The 20,677-nt window shown below is 30.0% G+C and overlaps 1 protein-coding gene across 8 annotated transcripts in view; it reads left to right on the top strand.

The window, feature by feature from the left end:
* The window catches only part of LOC134695582 (calcium uptake protein 3, mitochondrial-like), a 71,605-nt gene extending 54,067 nt beyond the window's left edge, over positions 1-17,538 (top strand). The window contains exons 6-13 of one of the 8 annotated variants that reach the window (XM_063556843.1): positions 2,963-3,016; positions 6,497-6,553; positions 7,580-7,636; positions 9,513-9,601; positions 10,355-10,532; positions 11,167-11,275; positions 13,043-13,200; positions 16,238-17,538. In XM_063556843.1, coding sequence (XP_063412913.1) covers positions 2,963-3,016; positions 6,497-6,553; positions 7,580-7,636; positions 9,513-9,601; positions 10,355-10,532; positions 11,167-11,275; positions 13,043-13,200; positions 16,238-16,312 — 777 coding nt within the window. In that variant the 3' untranslated portion in view covers positions 16,313-17,538. Of the gene's footprint in view, positions 1-2,962; positions 3,017-3,201; positions 3,283-6,496; positions 6,554-7,579; positions 7,637-9,512; positions 9,602-10,354; positions 10,533-11,166; positions 11,276-13,042; positions 13,201-16,237 lie in introns of all 8 variants that reach the window. The other 7 variants (XM_063556841.1, XM_063556846.1, XM_063556844.1 and 4 more) reach the window with 7 other exon arrangements.
* Positions 17,539-20,677: the final 3,139 nt, after the last annotated feature.

Raw genomic sequence — 20,677 nt, forward strand, 5'->3', positions numbered from 1 at the left:
GTCATTCTATACTAGACAGAAGACATTAAAATTCAATTGTATTCTCATATATTCTGTATATAGGAGTGAAATAATAGTTTTTAATATCAAATAAATCATCATTCAACAGAGCTTGGTAAAGCATTTATTTTTCACCGAGCCAACAACACTATAGTGAATACGATTAGCATTAAGATAGTTCAAAGTATAATGAAACACATCAGCTGAGATGTAGGGTGACTTATATAGCGGGATTAAGTTTAGATTCTGGTATCAAACTGTTTGTTTCCCTTACATGTTTTGTTGGTTACGTCATTTGGAAATCTTGTCACAGAAAAGATATGTTTATAATCAATGTTTTCACAGGGAGAATAAAGAGACTTGTTTTATGAATGGTGTTTAATCAGGTTAAATGCATTACTATTCAAGTTTATTATCAAATTTCACTGTATTACAATTAAGTTCTGGCCCATTAAGTATCTGTTATGTGTAACTCTTATAAATCCTGGACCATTAAATATACGATATGTATAATGTTTTGTACAATCCTTGAGACTCAGAATATGTTCTAACTTCTATATATAATACATGCATATAATTTTTATGTATCTCTAGTTTTACATGCTCTAGTAGGCCACACACTGTTGACTTATCTGCAAGATTGTTATTGACTAATCCATATATAGTCATTCAATTGAAAAATAATTCTCTTTTTACCAAAAATAAACTTAGAATAAGTGTGATATTTTCTCTCTTCTAGAATTAAAATTGAGATACATTATTTAATTGTAAAACTTTAATTCGGATTTTGATACCCTTGTCTAAGAAACACCCTTCTTTACAATTTTTTTTTTCGAGCAGATTATTTATAGATATAGTTCATCTATTATTAGATAAATCAAGTTTGTGTGGTCTTAATATGATGAAACAAAAAAAATCACATAATCAATGTAATAAGTAAACAATATGCTTCTGGCTTTCACCCTGTATTAACCAGGGTACACGTCAGTCTTCAATATCTTGACATTATATATCGCTTCCTTCACACCAAGCAAATCAAGTAGTATTTGACATTATACAAAATATAAAAAACTTTCTGGTAGATTTTTTTTGTCAGAAGAGAATTTATATTTGTTTCTTCTAGTTGGTGTGTAGTTGTATCATTATATAGATGTGACAAATTAGTTTGCACATGCACTCGGGTAGAATTTTTTTTCTATGTTTATAATATTTTTGAGTAGTTTTTCAATGGCATAGTGTTTTGCTGTACTAAGGGAAGCAACTCTAGACAAAAAACAAATAATTAACAGTAACAAACGAAAGTGAACCAACGCCTGGTGAGTCTGTACTACGGTAGAGTCCTTAATTAATTAAATAATTAACAGGTACAAAAATTCCTTTTAGAAAGATTAGCTATTAAAACCGTGGGTTGTTAGTTTTTTTTGTTCCTGTTGTTTTTCATGATTGTGTACCAAATCAATACCTAATGTATAAGTTTGTAGTTATTCCAGATGAAATTTTGAAAGATTTTCTCAATAGAAAAAGATGATTATAGGTTGCAATGCATTAAATTTAATATAACTCTAAGATATAAGTATTTAAGAATACAAACTATATGTATTATCGTAGAATTTAACTGCATTGGTAAGATATGACATTTCCTATAAGTTTTGATGTATATATACCAGCTCTCAATTGTTTGTTCACTTCAAACTGACTTGTCATATTTTAACTTTAGATCTATTAACAATGAGTTTTTTTTTATTGTTTACAAATATATAAAGTGAAGTCCTGAATTGGAGCCAGCTGTTGTCTCTAAAATGTTAAATGTTATTGTCAATACTCCGCCCTGAGCAGTACACGCAATCTGTATAAACAACTGGATTTTATATTAAAATCTAACAAATTTACGACTTGACCAGGTCTTGTAATTTCCCAGGGAATCCATCATTCTAGAAGTCTGTGCCGATAGAATTGTGAATTTCACTGGATTGTACAAAACCTTAGGCCTAATTAGATGTCAAGCCTACAAGTTGAGTCCTAAAAAGACCAAAAGGTTAAGAATGTTAGCCACAATAGGTAACAAAACTGCCTTCAACAATGAACAAAACAAATAACGAATAGGTAGTCATAAAACAATTGCTGGTTATGTGCTATCTGAGTGAGTTGATAAGGGTAGCTTGTATCTTCTTTTTGTAAGGGTTACCTCCCATTTATTGAAATTTTAAGTAATTTTTTTTTTTATATAAGATTTAATCCAACCTTATCAGTTTGTCATTGACTTATGAGTTTGAATATATATTTGCTATCTTCCACCTGTCTTTGAAAAAAATATAACTGAATTTATGTATAATTTTAGTAGAAGATAATCTTTGGTATACAGCAACATATCAAAACAAAAAAAAAACTCACTAATGCATTTGTGGTTGACTTTTGGTAGTCCATAGAACAAAGGTGTTTATAATCATGTGAAGCTATAAGTAATACAGAAAATAAATATGATGTGAACTACACAGAAACTATCAAAGATCCCCTGTCTGTACCAAATTCTGAAAGGGTAAAGCTGTATAAAGAACAACACAAACACAACTATGATAAGCAACACCATACCTATGAAAACTCAATATATTGTAAGCTAGATCATTTAAGTGTGTATAGAACTACTCTTTCATAATTAATACATTCTAATTATTTTTGTGCCTAAAAACAATTTTGTACACATATTAACAATAATAAAAAAAATCACAAGTTAACCATATAGCCTCAAATAAACTGTTTCAAGGGAGGTAATCCTAAGAAATTTAAAAATAAAAGAATTGATATACATGTATATTGTTACTTTCAAAAAGTTTGAAATTCTTCTTTACAATATCATCAGGAGATAATATTGTATTAAACAAAGTTTGTAATATCATAAACACTTATGACAAAGATGTTTATCATTGAAAAAGGGGATGATTTCACTTATTTTCTTCAACCACAGATCTTGAAAATAGACATAGAAAACAGAAGAGTCCATGCTACTGATAGTCTGAAGGTATAGGTTACGACACCAGGGTTATTTAGTGACCTTTAACCTTCCACCGATACCATGCATGACTTTAATTAAGACACGTTCACACTATGCCATTGTTTTTCTTCATCGTAATAATTTTATTTATTTGCTTGTACTGAGATTTTTTGTTTATTTTATACATATTTTGATCTTGTTCTTTGTTTCAGTTGGAATCATTCTTCGCTCTGCCCCCACAGGAACGTAAATTTGTTCCTCGACCACGTGCCAAATTGCAGGCAATTTTAGATGTATGTTCAAATCCTATGCAAAGGCAAATTATATATCCTGAAAGGCTTAAGAAGTACTAAATTATTTAAGAAACTTAAATAAATAAACATGATGAAAATAAGATATCTATATATTTTTAAACCCATTAAATATATTCAATTGAAATTGTATTTAAATGAAAAATACTGTTTTAACAATGAAAATAGAATAATGATAAAATAACCCTAAAAAAATACACAAAACGTTTTGAACGTTGATAGCTTTCATGAATGATTTATCTTCTTCTGAAGCCTTTCTGCCGCCATTCTCATTTGCATCATTTTTGTGTCCGCAATGCCTGCATGCTATCCTATACTGCTAACCATGCTTTGATATTATATAAACAAGAAATATTTGTTTTAAAGTCAGCTAGACAAGATAAAAACTGTCATGTTCATAGGGATTATACTGGTAACTGCTGCCTCAATTTGCTGAAGTATAAAATAGAAAAGATTCATATATCAATCAGATGCTTTTCTTACAATGTCTTAAAATATAATAAAAAACAAAGGCTTTAGTTGGTATATTTAATTCTTACCATGCAGAAAAAGTAAAATACAGAATTAAATATTAGTTCTAGTTCTTGTTTCTCTTATGAACATTATCTAAACCAAAAATCATTTCTTAAAAAAAAATGGGGTAAAGATAAGAGTAAAAAAAGAAGTTTTTTTGTGTATTTTGTCATATATATCTTTAGTAAAATAGCAGAAAATGACAGTTTTGGATACTGTATCTGATTTAGTAATATATCAGTTGATTTACATGTTGTTTTCAATCTTTGATACATTCATTAATCTAGATCTGTTTCATCAAGGTCACATGGATGGTTTCTTTTTTGTGTTTTTTTTTTTTAATCTGTGATGAATCTATTGCTGTGCTGCAAGTTTTGATTCTGTTTTCTTTCCATTGATTTCTGACCTGAGTTTAAGTGCTTAGTTATGTTTCTGTCAGATTATTGCTTGTTATTATGCTTAGATATTAGGCTCAATTGGGTTTGACCTTAGCATGCTAGATATCGATGGATTTTATCCATACAGGTAAACAGGGTATAAGATATTTTAATAATTGAGAAATGTAACAGGCATGTTATAGACTAAAGCATGTTAGAGGTTAATGTAATTTTGTTTAATTAGAAACAAATCAGTTATTTCGCAGTGATTTAATATTTTTAGTAATGATTGCATCGAATATTTTGTCTTTGACAGCATTTGCCTTGTTTTGTGACAATTTTTTTTTTTTTACTGAATATTTACATAATGATTTATTTTTTAGTATGAATAATTACAATGTTTAGCTTTATTCATGCCAATCTACATACACTTGATCTTGGTGTACAATTTATTGTTCCATACAGCAATATTTAGTGTACTGCAAAGCAGCAATATTTAGTGTACTACAAAGCAGCAATATCCTGTGTATGATGATACTTGTACATATATGTAGACTAGTAGTAGTTGTACTTTATTGACCAAACTTTACCATCATTGCTACCATTTAATTGTCACCAAACACAGTTAGAGACAAATGACAAATTTATAACACATATACGTTTTTGACTCCTTAATCATAGCTACTTTTTTTCAGCTAACCAAAATAGAAATAATACAAAATTAAGCATTATAAATAATTATTATGTATACAAAAAAATCTTTAAACTTTTTTCATCAATATTGTGTGTTTGTCATTCATTGAAACAGTATTGTAGATCAATATAAATGTTATAATTAGGAAAGAAGAAAAAAAATAATGTTTACTTTGGTGATATGAAGGGGAGAGACTCTTGAGTATGTAACATTTGGTCAATAGAGTTTTAGTAGTTAGGAATTTTTCTGGCGACCATTGTAACACCACACACACAAAAACACACAAACACATAACAATTTCCCAGTATGTTTATGTTGTCTGCACTGAGCCTCTGTCTGCAATCTGGACCTCACTCCATATATATATATATATTTACCCAGAAAATCATGGTCGCTGTTGTTAATAACAATACTTATATAATCAGGAAATAATTCAGAATTAGGACTGTTACATAAATTTGAACCAATCTCCCATCTCTGAGAGAGAGAAAGGACAGATAACTCTGCATGGGAGATTGAAATTTGAACATGGCTGTTTTGTGTACCTTAATTTAATTCTGTTGCATTGTTGACATCATTATTGATCTCAGAATGTGATGATTTACCATGATGAACCAGGCTTAAAACAAAGGGCATTAATTCACTGTCTGTTCTGTGCATTATTTACACTTTTGTAAATAAGATATCTGAATACAATATACACATGAAAAAAGGTTAAGAGGAATTTATTGCTTACAAAGTACAATTCCATTAGCACTACAGTATACTTTCAGAGTAATGTTTGCACCTTTATCTCAGTTAATTTAAGTTAGAGAAACATTTTTGAAGTATAAATGGGTTAAAAATGCATTGTGTGACTTACCAAATGTAGTTATATAACACAATATCTATTAGCTATTATAAATAGCTTGAAACATAAAACTGAATTGGTGTAATTTACAACTCAACTGGCGTCTCAAGCATTCAAAATGATCATAAAAAGTAGTTCTGGAATATAACTTAAAGAAAAACATTCAGAAGGTTTGTCTAAGGTGAAAATAGATTTAACAGTTATGTTGTTGGTAAAAAAAACACAATGAAGCACCATAGAAAGTTTAAAATAAGATAAAAAAGACAAAGGGAAAATAATAAAAAGGTCATAGGAAATTTGACATGCAAAAAGATGTGGCAGAAATTCATGCAAAGTATAAAAGATTAAATTATTACTTGATATGAAACTTCAAATAAATATAACATGAATGCCAGGATTACATATGCATGGTCACTTTTATTGATGTTTTTTTTTTATAGTGTAGACTGAAAATAGGAACTTTTTTAAACAGTTTAATCTACACACATAAAACTATGAAATATAATACAAATTGTCAACTACAAATAGGGAATCCCAATATTTTTGATAATCTATTTTTTCCATAACATTTACAATGCATATGATTTTCAGAATGGTGCAGCAAGTTTCATTTTAAATAATTACACTGACAAAGTCTGCATTGGTAATTGGGTTATCTCCCCTTCCTTGGTTTATTATTTGTTTATCTTTGCCTCATTTTGACCTATATTTTTGTTTAATTAATTGTTTACCTGTGTTTTTATCCCATTAACCATTTTACAGTTGGAAGGTGTGTTTAGTAACCAGCAACAAGATACAGCACAAGCTATTACACGTAAAGTATGTTTATTTTATGTTGATATTTTCATGTGCATGCAGCCATATCATCTGTATATACATGATACACTGGCGAAAGGTTTATATCCCTCTATTAACAAAAGAAATATAAAATAAATTTCAAATTTTATCATTTCACCTTTAAATTAGTATGAATGGAGATGTGATATGATTGTCAATGAGACCACTATCCACCACAGAGTACAAAGAAGTGAATGTTAAAGCAGTTATTGTCCATGGTACAGCCTTCATAAAGTTTAGTCAAATAATTATAACAGTATTTGACCAATATGGGTGTACCACATTTAGATACTTGAAACGTTGCACATTTGGGTCATTAATTAAAGATTCATTATTAACATGTTTGAATCAAACTCAAACTAACAACCTTGATGGTCTTATACACTGCAAATCATCATATTTAGTAGGGAAGGCCATGTGTGTGAGCCCCAGCCAGTTCAGACCCAAGATTCTGAAATTGGTATTTGTGACTTCTACATAACATGCTACATTTAGGAATTGGAGAGAGAACTGGCCAACTGAGAATTGCAACAAAGAATCCAAGTAGGGGAACAGTTTTTTTTTTCCTGCTGATTTTTAGGAACTGTAAACTAGCATGTTAAAAATCCAACTTAACATGTCTGTCCAGTACAAAGCAGGGTTAATATCCTCATCACATATAACATGTCCTTGTCCTGAATATACATTTAGTTTGCCACTGGACAATAATTCATCATTATCATTAAAACTCATCAATTCAGTCTCGTCTGGAACATACATGAAATATTTGCCACTGGACCTTAAATAAACAATCAATCAAATCTGAGCCCCATTTTTGCTTTGATGAATATTTTAGTTGTGTGTCAGGAATTAAGCTTCAATAAAATGTTGCCAATTATCTGTTCATTATAGTTGTTTAGGATGGTAAGTTTCTGTTTAGGAAAGTTTATAGAAATTGTTGTTTTTCATTCTTCAGATATTTATAGATTTTACTTATATTATTTCTATGTTTTGTCATTGTTGTAACAGGATTCTCCCGCTATAAAAGGAACAATGGGTCATGTTTTAGTAGAAGCTTTCTTACGGGTAAACTTTGTGTCAGTTGGAAACACATATCTGTAGCATCCATTGTTTTGTTCTATCACTGATCATTACTAACAATATATATCCATGACAAAAATCTACAATTATAATGACATTTCACAGATTTTTATCATATTTTGTTTGTTTCTGTTAGAAGTGAGGGTCAATGCTATGATTATATATTTGTTGTTTGTTTTTATATTTCTTTGTCTTGCATGTGATATTAGTTGCAGGAATCAAGAATTGTTAGTTTTCCTGCTGTTCTAAACATTTTTACAAATACTTTATGTCACTTTCACTTACATAAAGGTTAAATGATGGAGATATATGATGATATTTTACATTATACAAAAAAGAAGATGTGGTATGTTAGCCAATGAGACAACTATCCACAAAAGACTTAAATGACACAGACATTAACAACTATAGGTCACCGTACGACCTTCAACAATGAGCAAAGCCCATACCGATAGTCAGCTATAAAAGTCCCCGATAAGACAATGTAAAACAATTCAAATGAGAATTATACATGTATATGATTTGGTTGTAATATGAGTTGTCGGTCATGCATTTATCAGTAACATTGTATTCATACCCTTAACATGAAACAGTCTTTCATTGGTCAATAACATTATTAATGAGTATTATTTAGTAAGCAATGCATATAAACACATGCAAGGTGCAATTTCTCCTTCAGTTTTGATGATCTTTAAAATTATTGACCTATTGTTCAGTCAGTGAGACATTTTAGTGTGTCCACACTTTTGATATAGGATGGTAATGCTGGTTAAGTCTTCATTTTACAATATACTTGACATACACCCATTTGAAAAAAAAAAAAGATTATTAAAGAGTTAATGTGAGCTTTGGGTACCTTAGGTATTGAAATGATCAGAATTAATATTGGTAGTGAAAAATAAATAGATAACATGCTTTTTTGCATCTGACCGACAACCTTCATGTACTCTTTAATGGTTCTAGTCTCAAATATATTGTCAGGATGATTTAAAAACACTTCTTGTAGTTTAAATAAATCAGATTGGAAAACTACAAAATGAAATGTTATCACTTGCCTCAATGTTAAATATTTAATTTGTATTTGATGTGTCTGATCACCAAGGTCAGAGTTTCTTACATTTATCTATCGATTTACTACTTGTGAACATAAAACATACATTTATTTTAGTTTGATTTTTGCATGTCTATCATGCATAATTGTTGAATACAGTTAAATTTGTTGAATATTTCTAGAATATAATACACTCATTAAGCTTTTGAGGTCAATCTCAGTTATCCGTAACAAGGGCCGAAATTTTATCAATTTAGTCTTGCAAGATTTTTTAAAGTTCATTACTGCAACAGAATTCTCTTGTTCAACAAGTTTAACTGGCAGTAACTTACCATTTTTTCATTAAGTTTTTACTGGCAGTAACTTACCGTTTTTTCAACAAGTTTAACTGGCAGTAACTTACCGTTTTAAGATACATGTAGATGTGCTTTTTAGCAGATAGAAGTGTTTGTGTTCTGAATCAAAGCAGAACAACTAAGAACTAAAACACTAATTTTTAAGCTGTGCATGAACGGCAATAGACATTTTTGCATGTCATTTTTCTTTGCTTTTGTTGTGATTTGATTGCATTGTCAATACCCTATTATTTAAAGATAAAAAAATCTCATATTACAAAAATCTCAGTCATTCGTCAAAAAATAGATAAAAAGCAATTTGTCCCTGATTGTTTTCAGTACATTACATTTTTTTTGGGGTTGTTTTTCCCAATGTCATTCTACTATTATAGTGACTGAAACATTGTTATGTGACATGAATATGTTTTTGTATGTTTGTGGAAGTATATATAAACTTTGATTTTATTTTGAACAGAATTTAGAGCCCATACCAGATACAACATTGTTGATTCACTTCTTCGGACCTAAAGGAAATGATACAATGCAGTATGATGATTTCAGCAGGTAATTGTTGTGGATCCAATCATATATTGTGCCCAAGATCAAAACAAAATGATATGCTCTGAACACCCATGTGATGCTGTATTAAATAAAAAAACCAACTACATGAGATCAACACATTGTGTTCTAGGGGCCTTGTTGGATGAGTGGTCTTAGTAGTTACTACTGTAATCTCTAGCCAGTCAACACTGAGGTTGTGAGTTCGAATCATGCTTGTGTAGGTGCACTTGACCCCAACTTTAATTGACTAGGATTGTCAATTTTCCTATCGAAGGTCGAATGTTTTCCCTAGGTACTCCATCTTCCTCCACCAATAAAAACTGGCCGCCTCGAGATAGTCTAAATATGGTGCTTAAAAGTGGCGGTAAAATACCAAAAATCCAAAATCATTCATTGTGTTCTACAATACATTGGTGTCCTTACCATATTTTTGTCAAGCTCGGAAGTTGTTCAGTCTACAAAAGTAGTGAATAAATGTAACATTTTTGAATAGAATTGCAGTATAAACCAAATTCGGCCAAAAGCAAAAATAACACTTTAAAATACATATATAAACTTTCACTTTAATCATTTAAAATTTATTTAAGATTGAGGAAAGAGTCTTGAAATGTGTGATGAGTTCTCAGGCACTAAAAAGGAATATTAAACGAATGGTGAAATGTTCTGGACACATTTAACTAAAATGTAGCTCACATATACACAGCTTATGTTACCTTCTGAAAGGGAAAAGACATATGTATGTATTATTTTCTTCAGGTTTATGGAGAATTTACAGGCTGAAGTAATAGAGTTAGAGTTCATGGAGTTCTCTAAAGGTTTGAAGACTATATCTGAGGAAGACTTTGCTAGAATATTACTACGTTATACAATGTTAGATAAGTCTGATGTGGAAGCATCCGTGGAGAGAGTTAGAAGTAGAATTCCAACAGAAAAGGTTGGGTTATTAAACTTGCAACTTCTATACAACTTATCAACTATACAAACTTTCTTAAAATGATTTCCCATTTCTGTATTAACTGGGTTTTAGTGTTTTGGAGTGAAGAGTTCACACACCCAATCCTAAATTTAAAGTTACTGGCTTAACAAATATCAAATTTACAGACTTTCACCACTATCTATAAGATAAACAAAACATAGCGCATTACATTCTATGAATCCTATGTAAGAACATTTAGAGAAATTTTGCAATTATATATAGTACTCAGATATTCATATTACAAATTGATGTGTATGTATTTTGCCAAACATTGCCAGAAAATTATATAAATCAAGCATGGTGCATTAATTTAGTTATCGGCTATTTTAAAATACATCAATGATTTCATTGTTGAATTGATATATAAAATTTGAGTTATCTTCCTTTGTATGTATTTGTAGTCGATCAGTCCAGTCCATTCTTAGTATTGCTTCCTATTGCTCAATGTAAATTCCAATGCAAAGAATGCAATCTTTACCTTTAAGTGCTTACATTTTAGCAAAGCGTGGTGAAAAGAGTACATAAATAAACTTTAGACACAAAAATGCATACATATTATTTTAGATTTAGACATATTCTTTGTTTGTTTCAGGGGATTACCTTTGAAGATTTCCAACAGTTTTGTCACTTTCTGAATAACTTAGATGACTTTACAATAGCCATGAAGATGTACACATATGCTGATAAATCTGTGTCAGAAGGTAACAATAACAGCTGATTCCTGGTGGTGTGCCACTATTTTCGCAATAAATCTTAGAATAATACTGAATGTGTATGACTGTCGAGTAGCCACAGATTCTTATGGTAAAATAAGAACTGGTTCCTGGTGGTAGTATTAAATAATGATTCATTTTGATGTTTGGGTTATAATGTAATGAGTTATGTTTTTAATTACATGATATCTGTAATAATCTGGGATTTAAAATAAATCTCCTTTATTATATGCCTGTGTTTAACAAAGTTTTATGATTATAGACTGCTAAGAATTTATATTTTTTACATGAGCTATTCCAGAATTAATGGTATGGAGGGAAATGAAGGCACTTTTATTAAAATTTGATGGGTGGTGGTTATTTAAGAAAGATTGCTTGAACATTTAGATGAAATATCCAATTTTAAAATGCATGCATAGTGGGATTAAAAAATGCCTTCCTACCTCCATACATTATTTTTTGGAACAGCACTATGGTTTACCATTTCTCATTAGACAGTTGACCAATCATGAAATGTGGGTCAACTGTGTGACTTCACAAAATGTTGGACCTAATGTTACGAGTTTCAACCAGAGCTATTAAATACTTTAAATTGATTTGACCTTCATGACCAGGTTTAAAACAACAAGGATTGGACTGAGAAACTCTACTACTAAAGTCTTGTTTTCAGTAGTTTAGCAGCCAACACAATATTTACCTGTTTAACTTTTTACCTGTTTGTGTAACTATCTTAATGAGTTTTGATGTACTAATTTGATTGTCTCTTTACACATTCACCATTTTCATTCCAAATTTCCATTCCCAATTTCATCCCATTGACAATGTTCCCTACGCCTTCTAAGAAGTGAAGGTTGTGGTTTTAGATTGTCAAACATTAATACCAAGAACTATTTCACCCACCACTGATAAAGTCTGTGGTTCAAACGACTTATCATGTACAGTGTTTGGTTTTGCGGGTTCTTACAAGATATACCCGGTATATAAATTTAATGTGTCAGTTTACTTCAAATATATAAAAATTCATATAAACAGCATCCAACTTATTCTTAATGGTATCTTTTACTGTGGTTAGCCCTTTCAAGCAGTGATTTATTTTTACAAAACATTATAATATTCATAGTATTTCAAACGAAAAATTCATACATATTTTTGTGATGTACCTATTTTGTTTAGGTATTCATATCAGAAGTTTCACATATTCATGACAATTTATATTCCAATACTGAATGTTCAGAAAATAAAGTGGGGTGTTTATAATTACAAATCCTTAACTTCTGGCAAAATGGTGAAATCAAAAAATTAAATGAAGGAAAATCACCTTGAGTTTTTATTATTTCTAAAGCAGATGCTGTTGCATTTTTCTCATTTTACTGTTAAAGAACTCCAGAAAAGACTTATGTACCAAATTTAGAATTATTTGCAGAAAACAACTATAGAATTGTCTTTCAGTCTTGAATTTGATTGGAAATTATGAAAGAAAAAGGACCATTATACCCATTTGTTGATGTTTTGAATGCTCAAAATTAGTCTTGATACGAAACACTAAATTTTCAGATCTCATACAGCATTTGGGTAAACCTTACTGGCAAGATGCTGTGATGTACAAGGGAGTGAAAACAGATTTACATTCTTGCTATTATAAAACTCTAGAAATACATTATTTTCTATCATATTAACTAGATCTACATACTTTCATATAATTTTTGAGTGACAAAATTTTATTGCTCCTACATTAATTGTGTATCATATTTACAGAGGACTTCCAGAGGGCTGTTATGGTGTGTACTGGTCAAACATTAAGTACACATTTGGTCAAGACTGTGTTCCAGATCTTTGATTCTGACGGAGATGGACATCTAAGTCATAAGGAATTTATTTCTATTATGAAAGACAGATTACATAGAGGATCAAGGGTAAGGATGATCTCCCTTGAGATTTGAAGTGTGTGTACTTATTTGGCAACTCATACATTTGAGCTTGTAATGGACTTCCTGTTAAAATTTAATTAACAAAATTAAGTCTGTTTGTTTTTAATTAAAAATTTGTTATCTTTTTACATTTCTAAATTGTCCAATGTGATTAGAATACAATTATGTATCCATACTTGAAGGCCATACCTTGACCTATAATGGTTTACTTTTGTAAGTTGTTATTTGGAGAGTTGTCTCATTGGCACTCATACCACATCTTCCTTTATCTATTTGCCTACAATGATCTTACAAAAATCTGTTCTACCTCTGTTTTGAGAAAATTTAAGGATAAGGTGGTTTTGTCATAATGATACTCTTTTCAGAATTCACTATAAACTTTTCAACCTGAGGCCAGACAATTTTAGGTGGTAAACTTAGTATAGTACTGGCCTGTAATAAAAATGCTGATTGCTCACTAGAAATTCATCAACCTTGCAATTGGGATGGTGGGCTTGTGATCAAGTGTGAATAGTAAATGTAATCTTTAATGATAAAAACGGCTGAAATTTCAATGGCCCATGTAATAAATACTTCAACAGAAAGTAGAACCAAACAATATTTTTTTAGGTAAACAAAGCGTGGATGCATGATCTATATTTCAATCAAATTGAACATAGACAGAAATATCATGATCCCTGAAACACATCATTACACAGCTTTTACTGTGGCATGACCTTATTCTACACCTGATAATTCAGTCCCTTTATTGTTCATTATCAAATCAATTCAGTTTATTCCTTTTTATAACAGATTTATACTAAATGTGTCTTGTGTTTTTGAGCATGATTGCACCATTATACAAAAAGGTTCTGTCTTCATTTTTTGTGTGAAGTAGTACTATCATGGATTTGATATATATTTTCAGGTTATAAGATTATTTTTATTTATAAGAGTTTTCATATATCAATGAATAATGATGAAGAAATTAAAACCGAAATAATGAAGAAGAAAAAATGTATAATTCTTAGACACTGTTTTTTCTGAAACACAATTTGAAGACAGAGACTTGTTTGATCTTGATGACATTGACACATTGTTTTTATCCCCTCAGAAATACAAGGTAATATAATTGTCTCATTCCATGTCATGTTATAGGTGATGAAAACTTGTTACACTTTTTCTCAAGTAAATGTTGATGGATGTATAAAGATAGTTCAAACCTTGTCATCATCTATGAAACACGTTTTATTTTGCGGCTGATCAGCTGTTTAGTAAAAAATAAATGATTATTTAAGCACATGGATCAGGGGAGGTACTGCCATAACTTGGCGTTCTTAGTTGCTTTGTAAACTTTTGCAAAAATGTTATTCTATGTTATATAAATGTTAAACTAAGCTATAGAATGATATATGAAAAATTGAGGTTCAAAGTTGATAAAGATATAAGTAATTCTAGTTAAATTATCTGTATGCATCTATCAATACTAATTAACTGGTACTACATTAACAAGCATACTTCACTTGTACTAATAATTAGGTAACAAGTACTTTAAAATGTATTAAAACCACTTAGTCCTTAGACATGTATAGTGATATTATTATTTAAAAAGTTGTACAAGTTTTCATTGTGTCCAATATTTTTGTTTTGCATTAGCTTTTGTTATGTTTTATTTGAATGTTCATATAATAAATAACCTTAGAAATAAAATGGAAAGATTTTTGTACAAATGCGCTGCATGATTTGTTCATACATGTTTATACACAGTCTATTTATTTTTTTACATATGTCAGAGTGGTTACCCTGTACAATGTTATTCAGTTTTATATATATAAACAGCATGTTAAATCATCATATTGTAAATTAGTAAAAACATTGCTTTTATCAGTAGGTGACAAAATAATACTGGGCAAATGAGCATAGATTACCAATTTATTTATATATATTTTATTCTATATCCGGAAAGAATTTTTATTAGTAGAAACCAGTGGTACATGTTACTTTTAGTTGAGATTATATACAGAAAATTATTTTTATTAAGAATATTTGAATTTGAGCTTGTTAAAATTCAATACAAATGAATTTGAAGTTATGGAACAAAGTGTATTTATTTTAATACATGATGCTTATATCTATTTTAAAGGAAAAGCTATCAAAAAATTACCAGTATGAAATAGTAAAATAGTAAAATGTGATATTGTTAATGAGTCTATTATCCAACATAGTCAAAATTAAGCAAAATTAAGCAGATTTTAACAAGTATATTTCACTGTATCGCTTTAAAAAAATTAACAAAAACTTGAATTAATATTTAAGTCTCTTAAGTCCAGGCATACTAAATAATTTAAGTCAAAATTGAGAATAATAACAAATTTATTTCACTATTTTTTTACGCACAGCAGTTTAATGTATTAAATTATAGGAAATGAGTTTGAAGTACAAACTTTTAAAACTTTTCTGGAAAAAAAGTATTTTTGGTGCTACAATTTCAATTTCAACAATAAAATTATATTACTGTAAAAGACTAATGCTATCCCAAATGATACTTGATGGTTGGTTTGAAAATGTTTTTGGTTTCCAGATAATAAAAAGATAGCTGCTTTTAAAAATTAATTGGAAATTTTTCTATCAATAAACAAAATTATGATCTCTCAGTCGCAGCCGGCAGGGTCATCTGTGAACACTAGATTGCATCACACTAGAGTGACTGGAATCAAATATGGGCATATTTGATAAAATTTAAAAAAAAATAGAAAGGAAAATCACATAGAAGATTCAGTTACTGTATATTTCACTTACTATCAACAAATGATACATACAGCAGTGCACCATTGCACACCTAAATTATATAAAATTTAACCTAAAAGTACAAAAATTAGTTCATTTCAAATAAATATTTTTATTAAAATTGTATAATTTGAAATGTGGTTTTCTGAATTTTAACACTCTAACTTTCTTCAGCATTTATATCAAAATACTAAGTTTATACTTCTATTGTGTATTATATCATATAATTTAAATGAATTGTGTTCTGTATTTTCAGTCCCACCTGATGCACACACAGGACACATGGAGCACTTATAAAACCTGTATCAAGAACGAGATGAAATCTTACTGATGATTGAGCAACAAAAAGATAGAAGCTAGAGAAGGAGCAGAGAGAACCCATATTATAGAACTATTATTACATAGATTTCTACAAAATGTCCCATTGAAAGGGAATAAATAGAGATTTAGAATATGAAATATATTGTTCCATAGATTTCTATGACAGGATATTATGTACAAACAGATATATGGAGGTTTCATATAAAACATCTGTTAGTTTATTAAGTCATATATATGTATAAAAAAATCTCAATATCTGCAGACTATGTGATAATGTTACAAATAGTTGTATATTTTTAAAATATTACATGTTATAACTATTTGTTGCAGCCTGAGTTTGATTCTTCTTGCATTAAAGATAATTAGATCTGAAATATTTACGCTAGAAGAACGTATTTTGTGGCATTTATCAGAAGTCTATCAATGGCCATTTGTTACTTTTAAATGTTCATTTATCTATATATTTGTCAGTATATTGAGTTAATAGTCCTAATTCTCTTTCTGTTCGGATTGTATTGTATGATTTCTCTGATTTATGTTCTGAAAACTTTAATTTATTTATTTGCCACCACCACTTTAGGTTAAACATTGTACTAGCATATCATATCATATGTTACATAGAAATTTGCTTTGTTTTGGTGTACCAGTTTTATTGTGTTGAAAGGCAATACTAACCTTGCTTTCAATTTCGAAAAGTTTTCTGAAAGCAAGAACATATGGAAATTTAGTGTGAGTAAATGATCAGAAAATATAAATATGCACTTCTGATCTTTGCCTGAAAAGTCAAAAGTGTTTTTAACAAGAAAAAACCTACTACGTATCAAAACCATGCCCTTGGAAATTTAAATAGTTTTATCAATTATGAAACAAGTCTTAACAATATCCTTAACCTGTTGTATATGTTAGTGTCAGTACTTTTATACACACTTTTCTTGTCATTGTAGTTAAATCCGATACATGGAACTGGACTATTTATGTCATATCCTAACTATATTTATAAGAAACTGTTGATTTAATATGTATGTGTTTGTGCTTTTCTATTGGTCTTTATGAATGTAGCTATTTCCAGTTGACTAATTTACTGATTCTATAAACATGGTCTTTGTTTAAAAAACAAATACAGCAATTAGGAGAGTTTTATGTGTTATAATTTAAGTTTATATGATATACATTTTTATTGTTAATTCTGAATAATATTTTACAAAGTTTTTTTAAATAAAATATTTCTTATAGTTATATTTTTTTCAAGACAATCATCTCTTATTATGGCCCCACAACGAAGTTGTCGGTGCCATATAGTTTGACCCTTCTGTAATTCCGTAACAAACCATTATATGGCGTTTTTTTCTAAACACCTTCAGATAGTGGGGTGATTTTTGGTAAGTGAGTTAACCATGATGTGTTACAGATCAAATTTAAGTTTTGTTCCGCTCCACTAAATTTTTATCGAAATTATGGGCTTTGGACTTTGATAAATTGTTGAAAATCACAGTTATACAGACTTTTTTTCCAAATGCCTTCAGATTTTGGGCTGAATTTTGGTGTGTAAGTTAACCATGATGAGTTACAGATCAAGTTTAAGATTTTTTACGCACAACTAGTTTTAACCAAAACTATGGGCTGTGGAAATTGTTGAAAACCACATTTTGAGCAGATTATTGAAATGTGAGACTACCATCATGTTTTGTCCACATGTGTTATTCAAATTTCAGATTTTCCAACTTTATGGGATGGGGCCATTCGTGTCGCTTTGATACATCTAGTTTGGATATACAAGTGTTGTACCACATAGATCCATGATAAAAGATTTAATTCGATTTGTCAATATTTAAAAGAGGATGTGTTATGATTGCCAATGAGACAACTCTTCACAACTGATGCAGATATTTACAACCATAATTAACCATATAAACTTCAATAATGGAAAAGCCAATACCGTATAGTAATCTATAAAAAGCCTTAAAATGATCAATTTAAAACCATTCAAACACAAAAACAAACAGTCTTATTTATGTTCCAAAAAATGAACGTAATTCTAATATGTAAAACAGCAACTACAGAAAATCACTGAATTACAGGCACATATACAGAATATGGCAGGCTTAAACATGTTAGCGGACCCCCAACCCTGCCTATAACTTTGGACAAAGGTGTAACAGTACAACATAAGAACGATCTATATAAATCTATTGAAAATTGCTTACATACATGGATCTACAAGCTGTCGAGACCTGTATATTGGCATTGCACAAGGCATGTTTTTTTCTCTATGTGTCCATGACATCTTATACTAAATCCATTGTATTTTGGATGTGTACTGATTGATAATTTTGTCTTGTATGCATGATTTATTGGTCCTCTACAGACAAAGTCAAAACAGACTAGGTTTGCATCCGTCTGTTGTTCTGTCTGTCCATTCATCAGTTTTTCAAATCAGTTTTCCACACTTTTTGTCTCCATGCTTGAAGATATGGATTTATTATATGGTGGATTGTATTTATTTAATCTCATGATGTTGTGCAGAGTTATGGTCCTTTGACTTAGAAATTTCACTAAAATAATTTCTGTACTTATTTTGTCATTCTTGAAGATATTGATTTGATAAATGGTATATATCGTTTTATCAGGACAAGTTACAGTTTATTCTGGTCTGATGATTTTGGGCAGAGTAATGGTCATTAGACTTAGAATATTCAATAATAAGTTTTATGCAAATTTTCGTTATGCTGGAAGGTAATGGTTTGAAAGTAATATAGTTATATCATGACCAGTTACAGACGAAGTTCGAAACTTATTTTGGACTGATGATTTTGTTTCGAGTTATTATCATTCGACTTATGGTTTTGGTCTATTTCAGATACTACTAGAACACATCAGGGAAATCGTGGATCCGTGCCTGAATTACAGTAATGTTTTATTTTTAGTCTGATTTTTTAGTATTCCCCTATTGTTATCTGATTGCAAGGTTCACAGTTTACTCTGCTTTCAAAATCTTTCCATTTGACCCGTCCTGCTTTTCTTACAACAATAAACTTGCTATAATAAACTAAATTATTTTTAAACTAATTTACCAAAAATGATAGTGGTATTGAGTTGGAAGAAAAAAGATAAAAAACACAAAATACTGAACTCCTAGGAAAATTCAAAACGGAAAGTCCCTAATCCAATTGAAAAATCAAAAGCCAAAACACATCAAACGAATGGATAACAACTGTCATATTGCTTACTTGTTAAACGATGTACAACAAATTAAAAGAAAACTACTAGAACAAATAAATGTTGATCTAATAAAGGAGGGATTTACAGAAAGTAACAGGTACAACAGACAACTCCGGTGCGACATATACTTATGGCATCGGATTCGACCCGAGACTTGTTAATCATGTGGAAAACAAAAGGACAAGACATGATAAAAAAAACTTAAAACAACACCATTGTCCTGCATTAGTTATAAATAAAGTTGAATTCTTCAATTCGTCATTTTTTTTCAAGCCTACGACTTCTGTCGAAGAAAGCTTGATATAATGATAGTGATTCGGTGGCAGCGTTAGCTAACTGCATAAAAAAACTTTATTAGAAGTTGGAAGACCTGTAGGCTTCATACTTTGTATATAGATGCTTTATGTTACGAAATTTCCTTCTGTAACATGGTCATTGTCCTTGTCCTCTTTTTCGTGGTTCAGTGACTATTTGATTTTTTGTAATGTTAATTTCTCTGTTATTATGTGGAAAGGAATAACCATATTTGGTATGTGCGTACCTTGCTAGGTCCTTATGCTTGTCAGACTGTTTTCATCTTTCCTCGACCTCATTTCATGGATCAGTTAACATGGTTAAGTTTTAGTGGTCAAGTTTATATCTCAGATACTTTAAAATAAGCAATAAATCTCCTACATTTGGTGTATGGAAGGAGTGTAAGGTGTACATGGTCAACATGCAGGTGTCTTCTGACCTTGGCCTTATTTTGGTTGTTTAGTGAATAAAGTTAAGTCTTTTTTGTTCTGGTTTGTTTTTATGCGATTGAACTACTATATTTGGTGTATGGAATAATTGTAAAGTGTTCATCTGAAATTGACATAATTTTTCATGGTTCAGTTGTTAAAGTGAAGTTTTGTGGGTTGTTTTTACTGCTGTATGCAATTGGCCAACCATATTTGTTGTAAGCAAATATTTAACAATGCACATATCAGTCTGGCAAGTTTTATTTGACCTTGACGTCATTTGATTTCTTATCCCAGGCATAGATTACCTTAGCCGTATTTGGCACAACTTTTTGGAAATTTGGATCCTCAATGCTCTTCAACTTTGTACTTGTTTGACTATATAAATACTTTGATATGAGCGTCACTGATGAGTCTTATGTAGACGGAACACG

The sequence above is a fragment of the Mytilus trossulus genome, chromosome 14 (assembly GCF_036588685.1).
Source record: "Mytilus trossulus isolate FHL-02 chromosome 14, PNRI_Mtr1.1.1.hap1, whole genome shotgun sequence".
Taxonomy (NCBI): Eukaryota; Metazoa; Mollusca; class Bivalvia; order Mytilida; family Mytilidae; genus Mytilus; species Mytilus trossulus.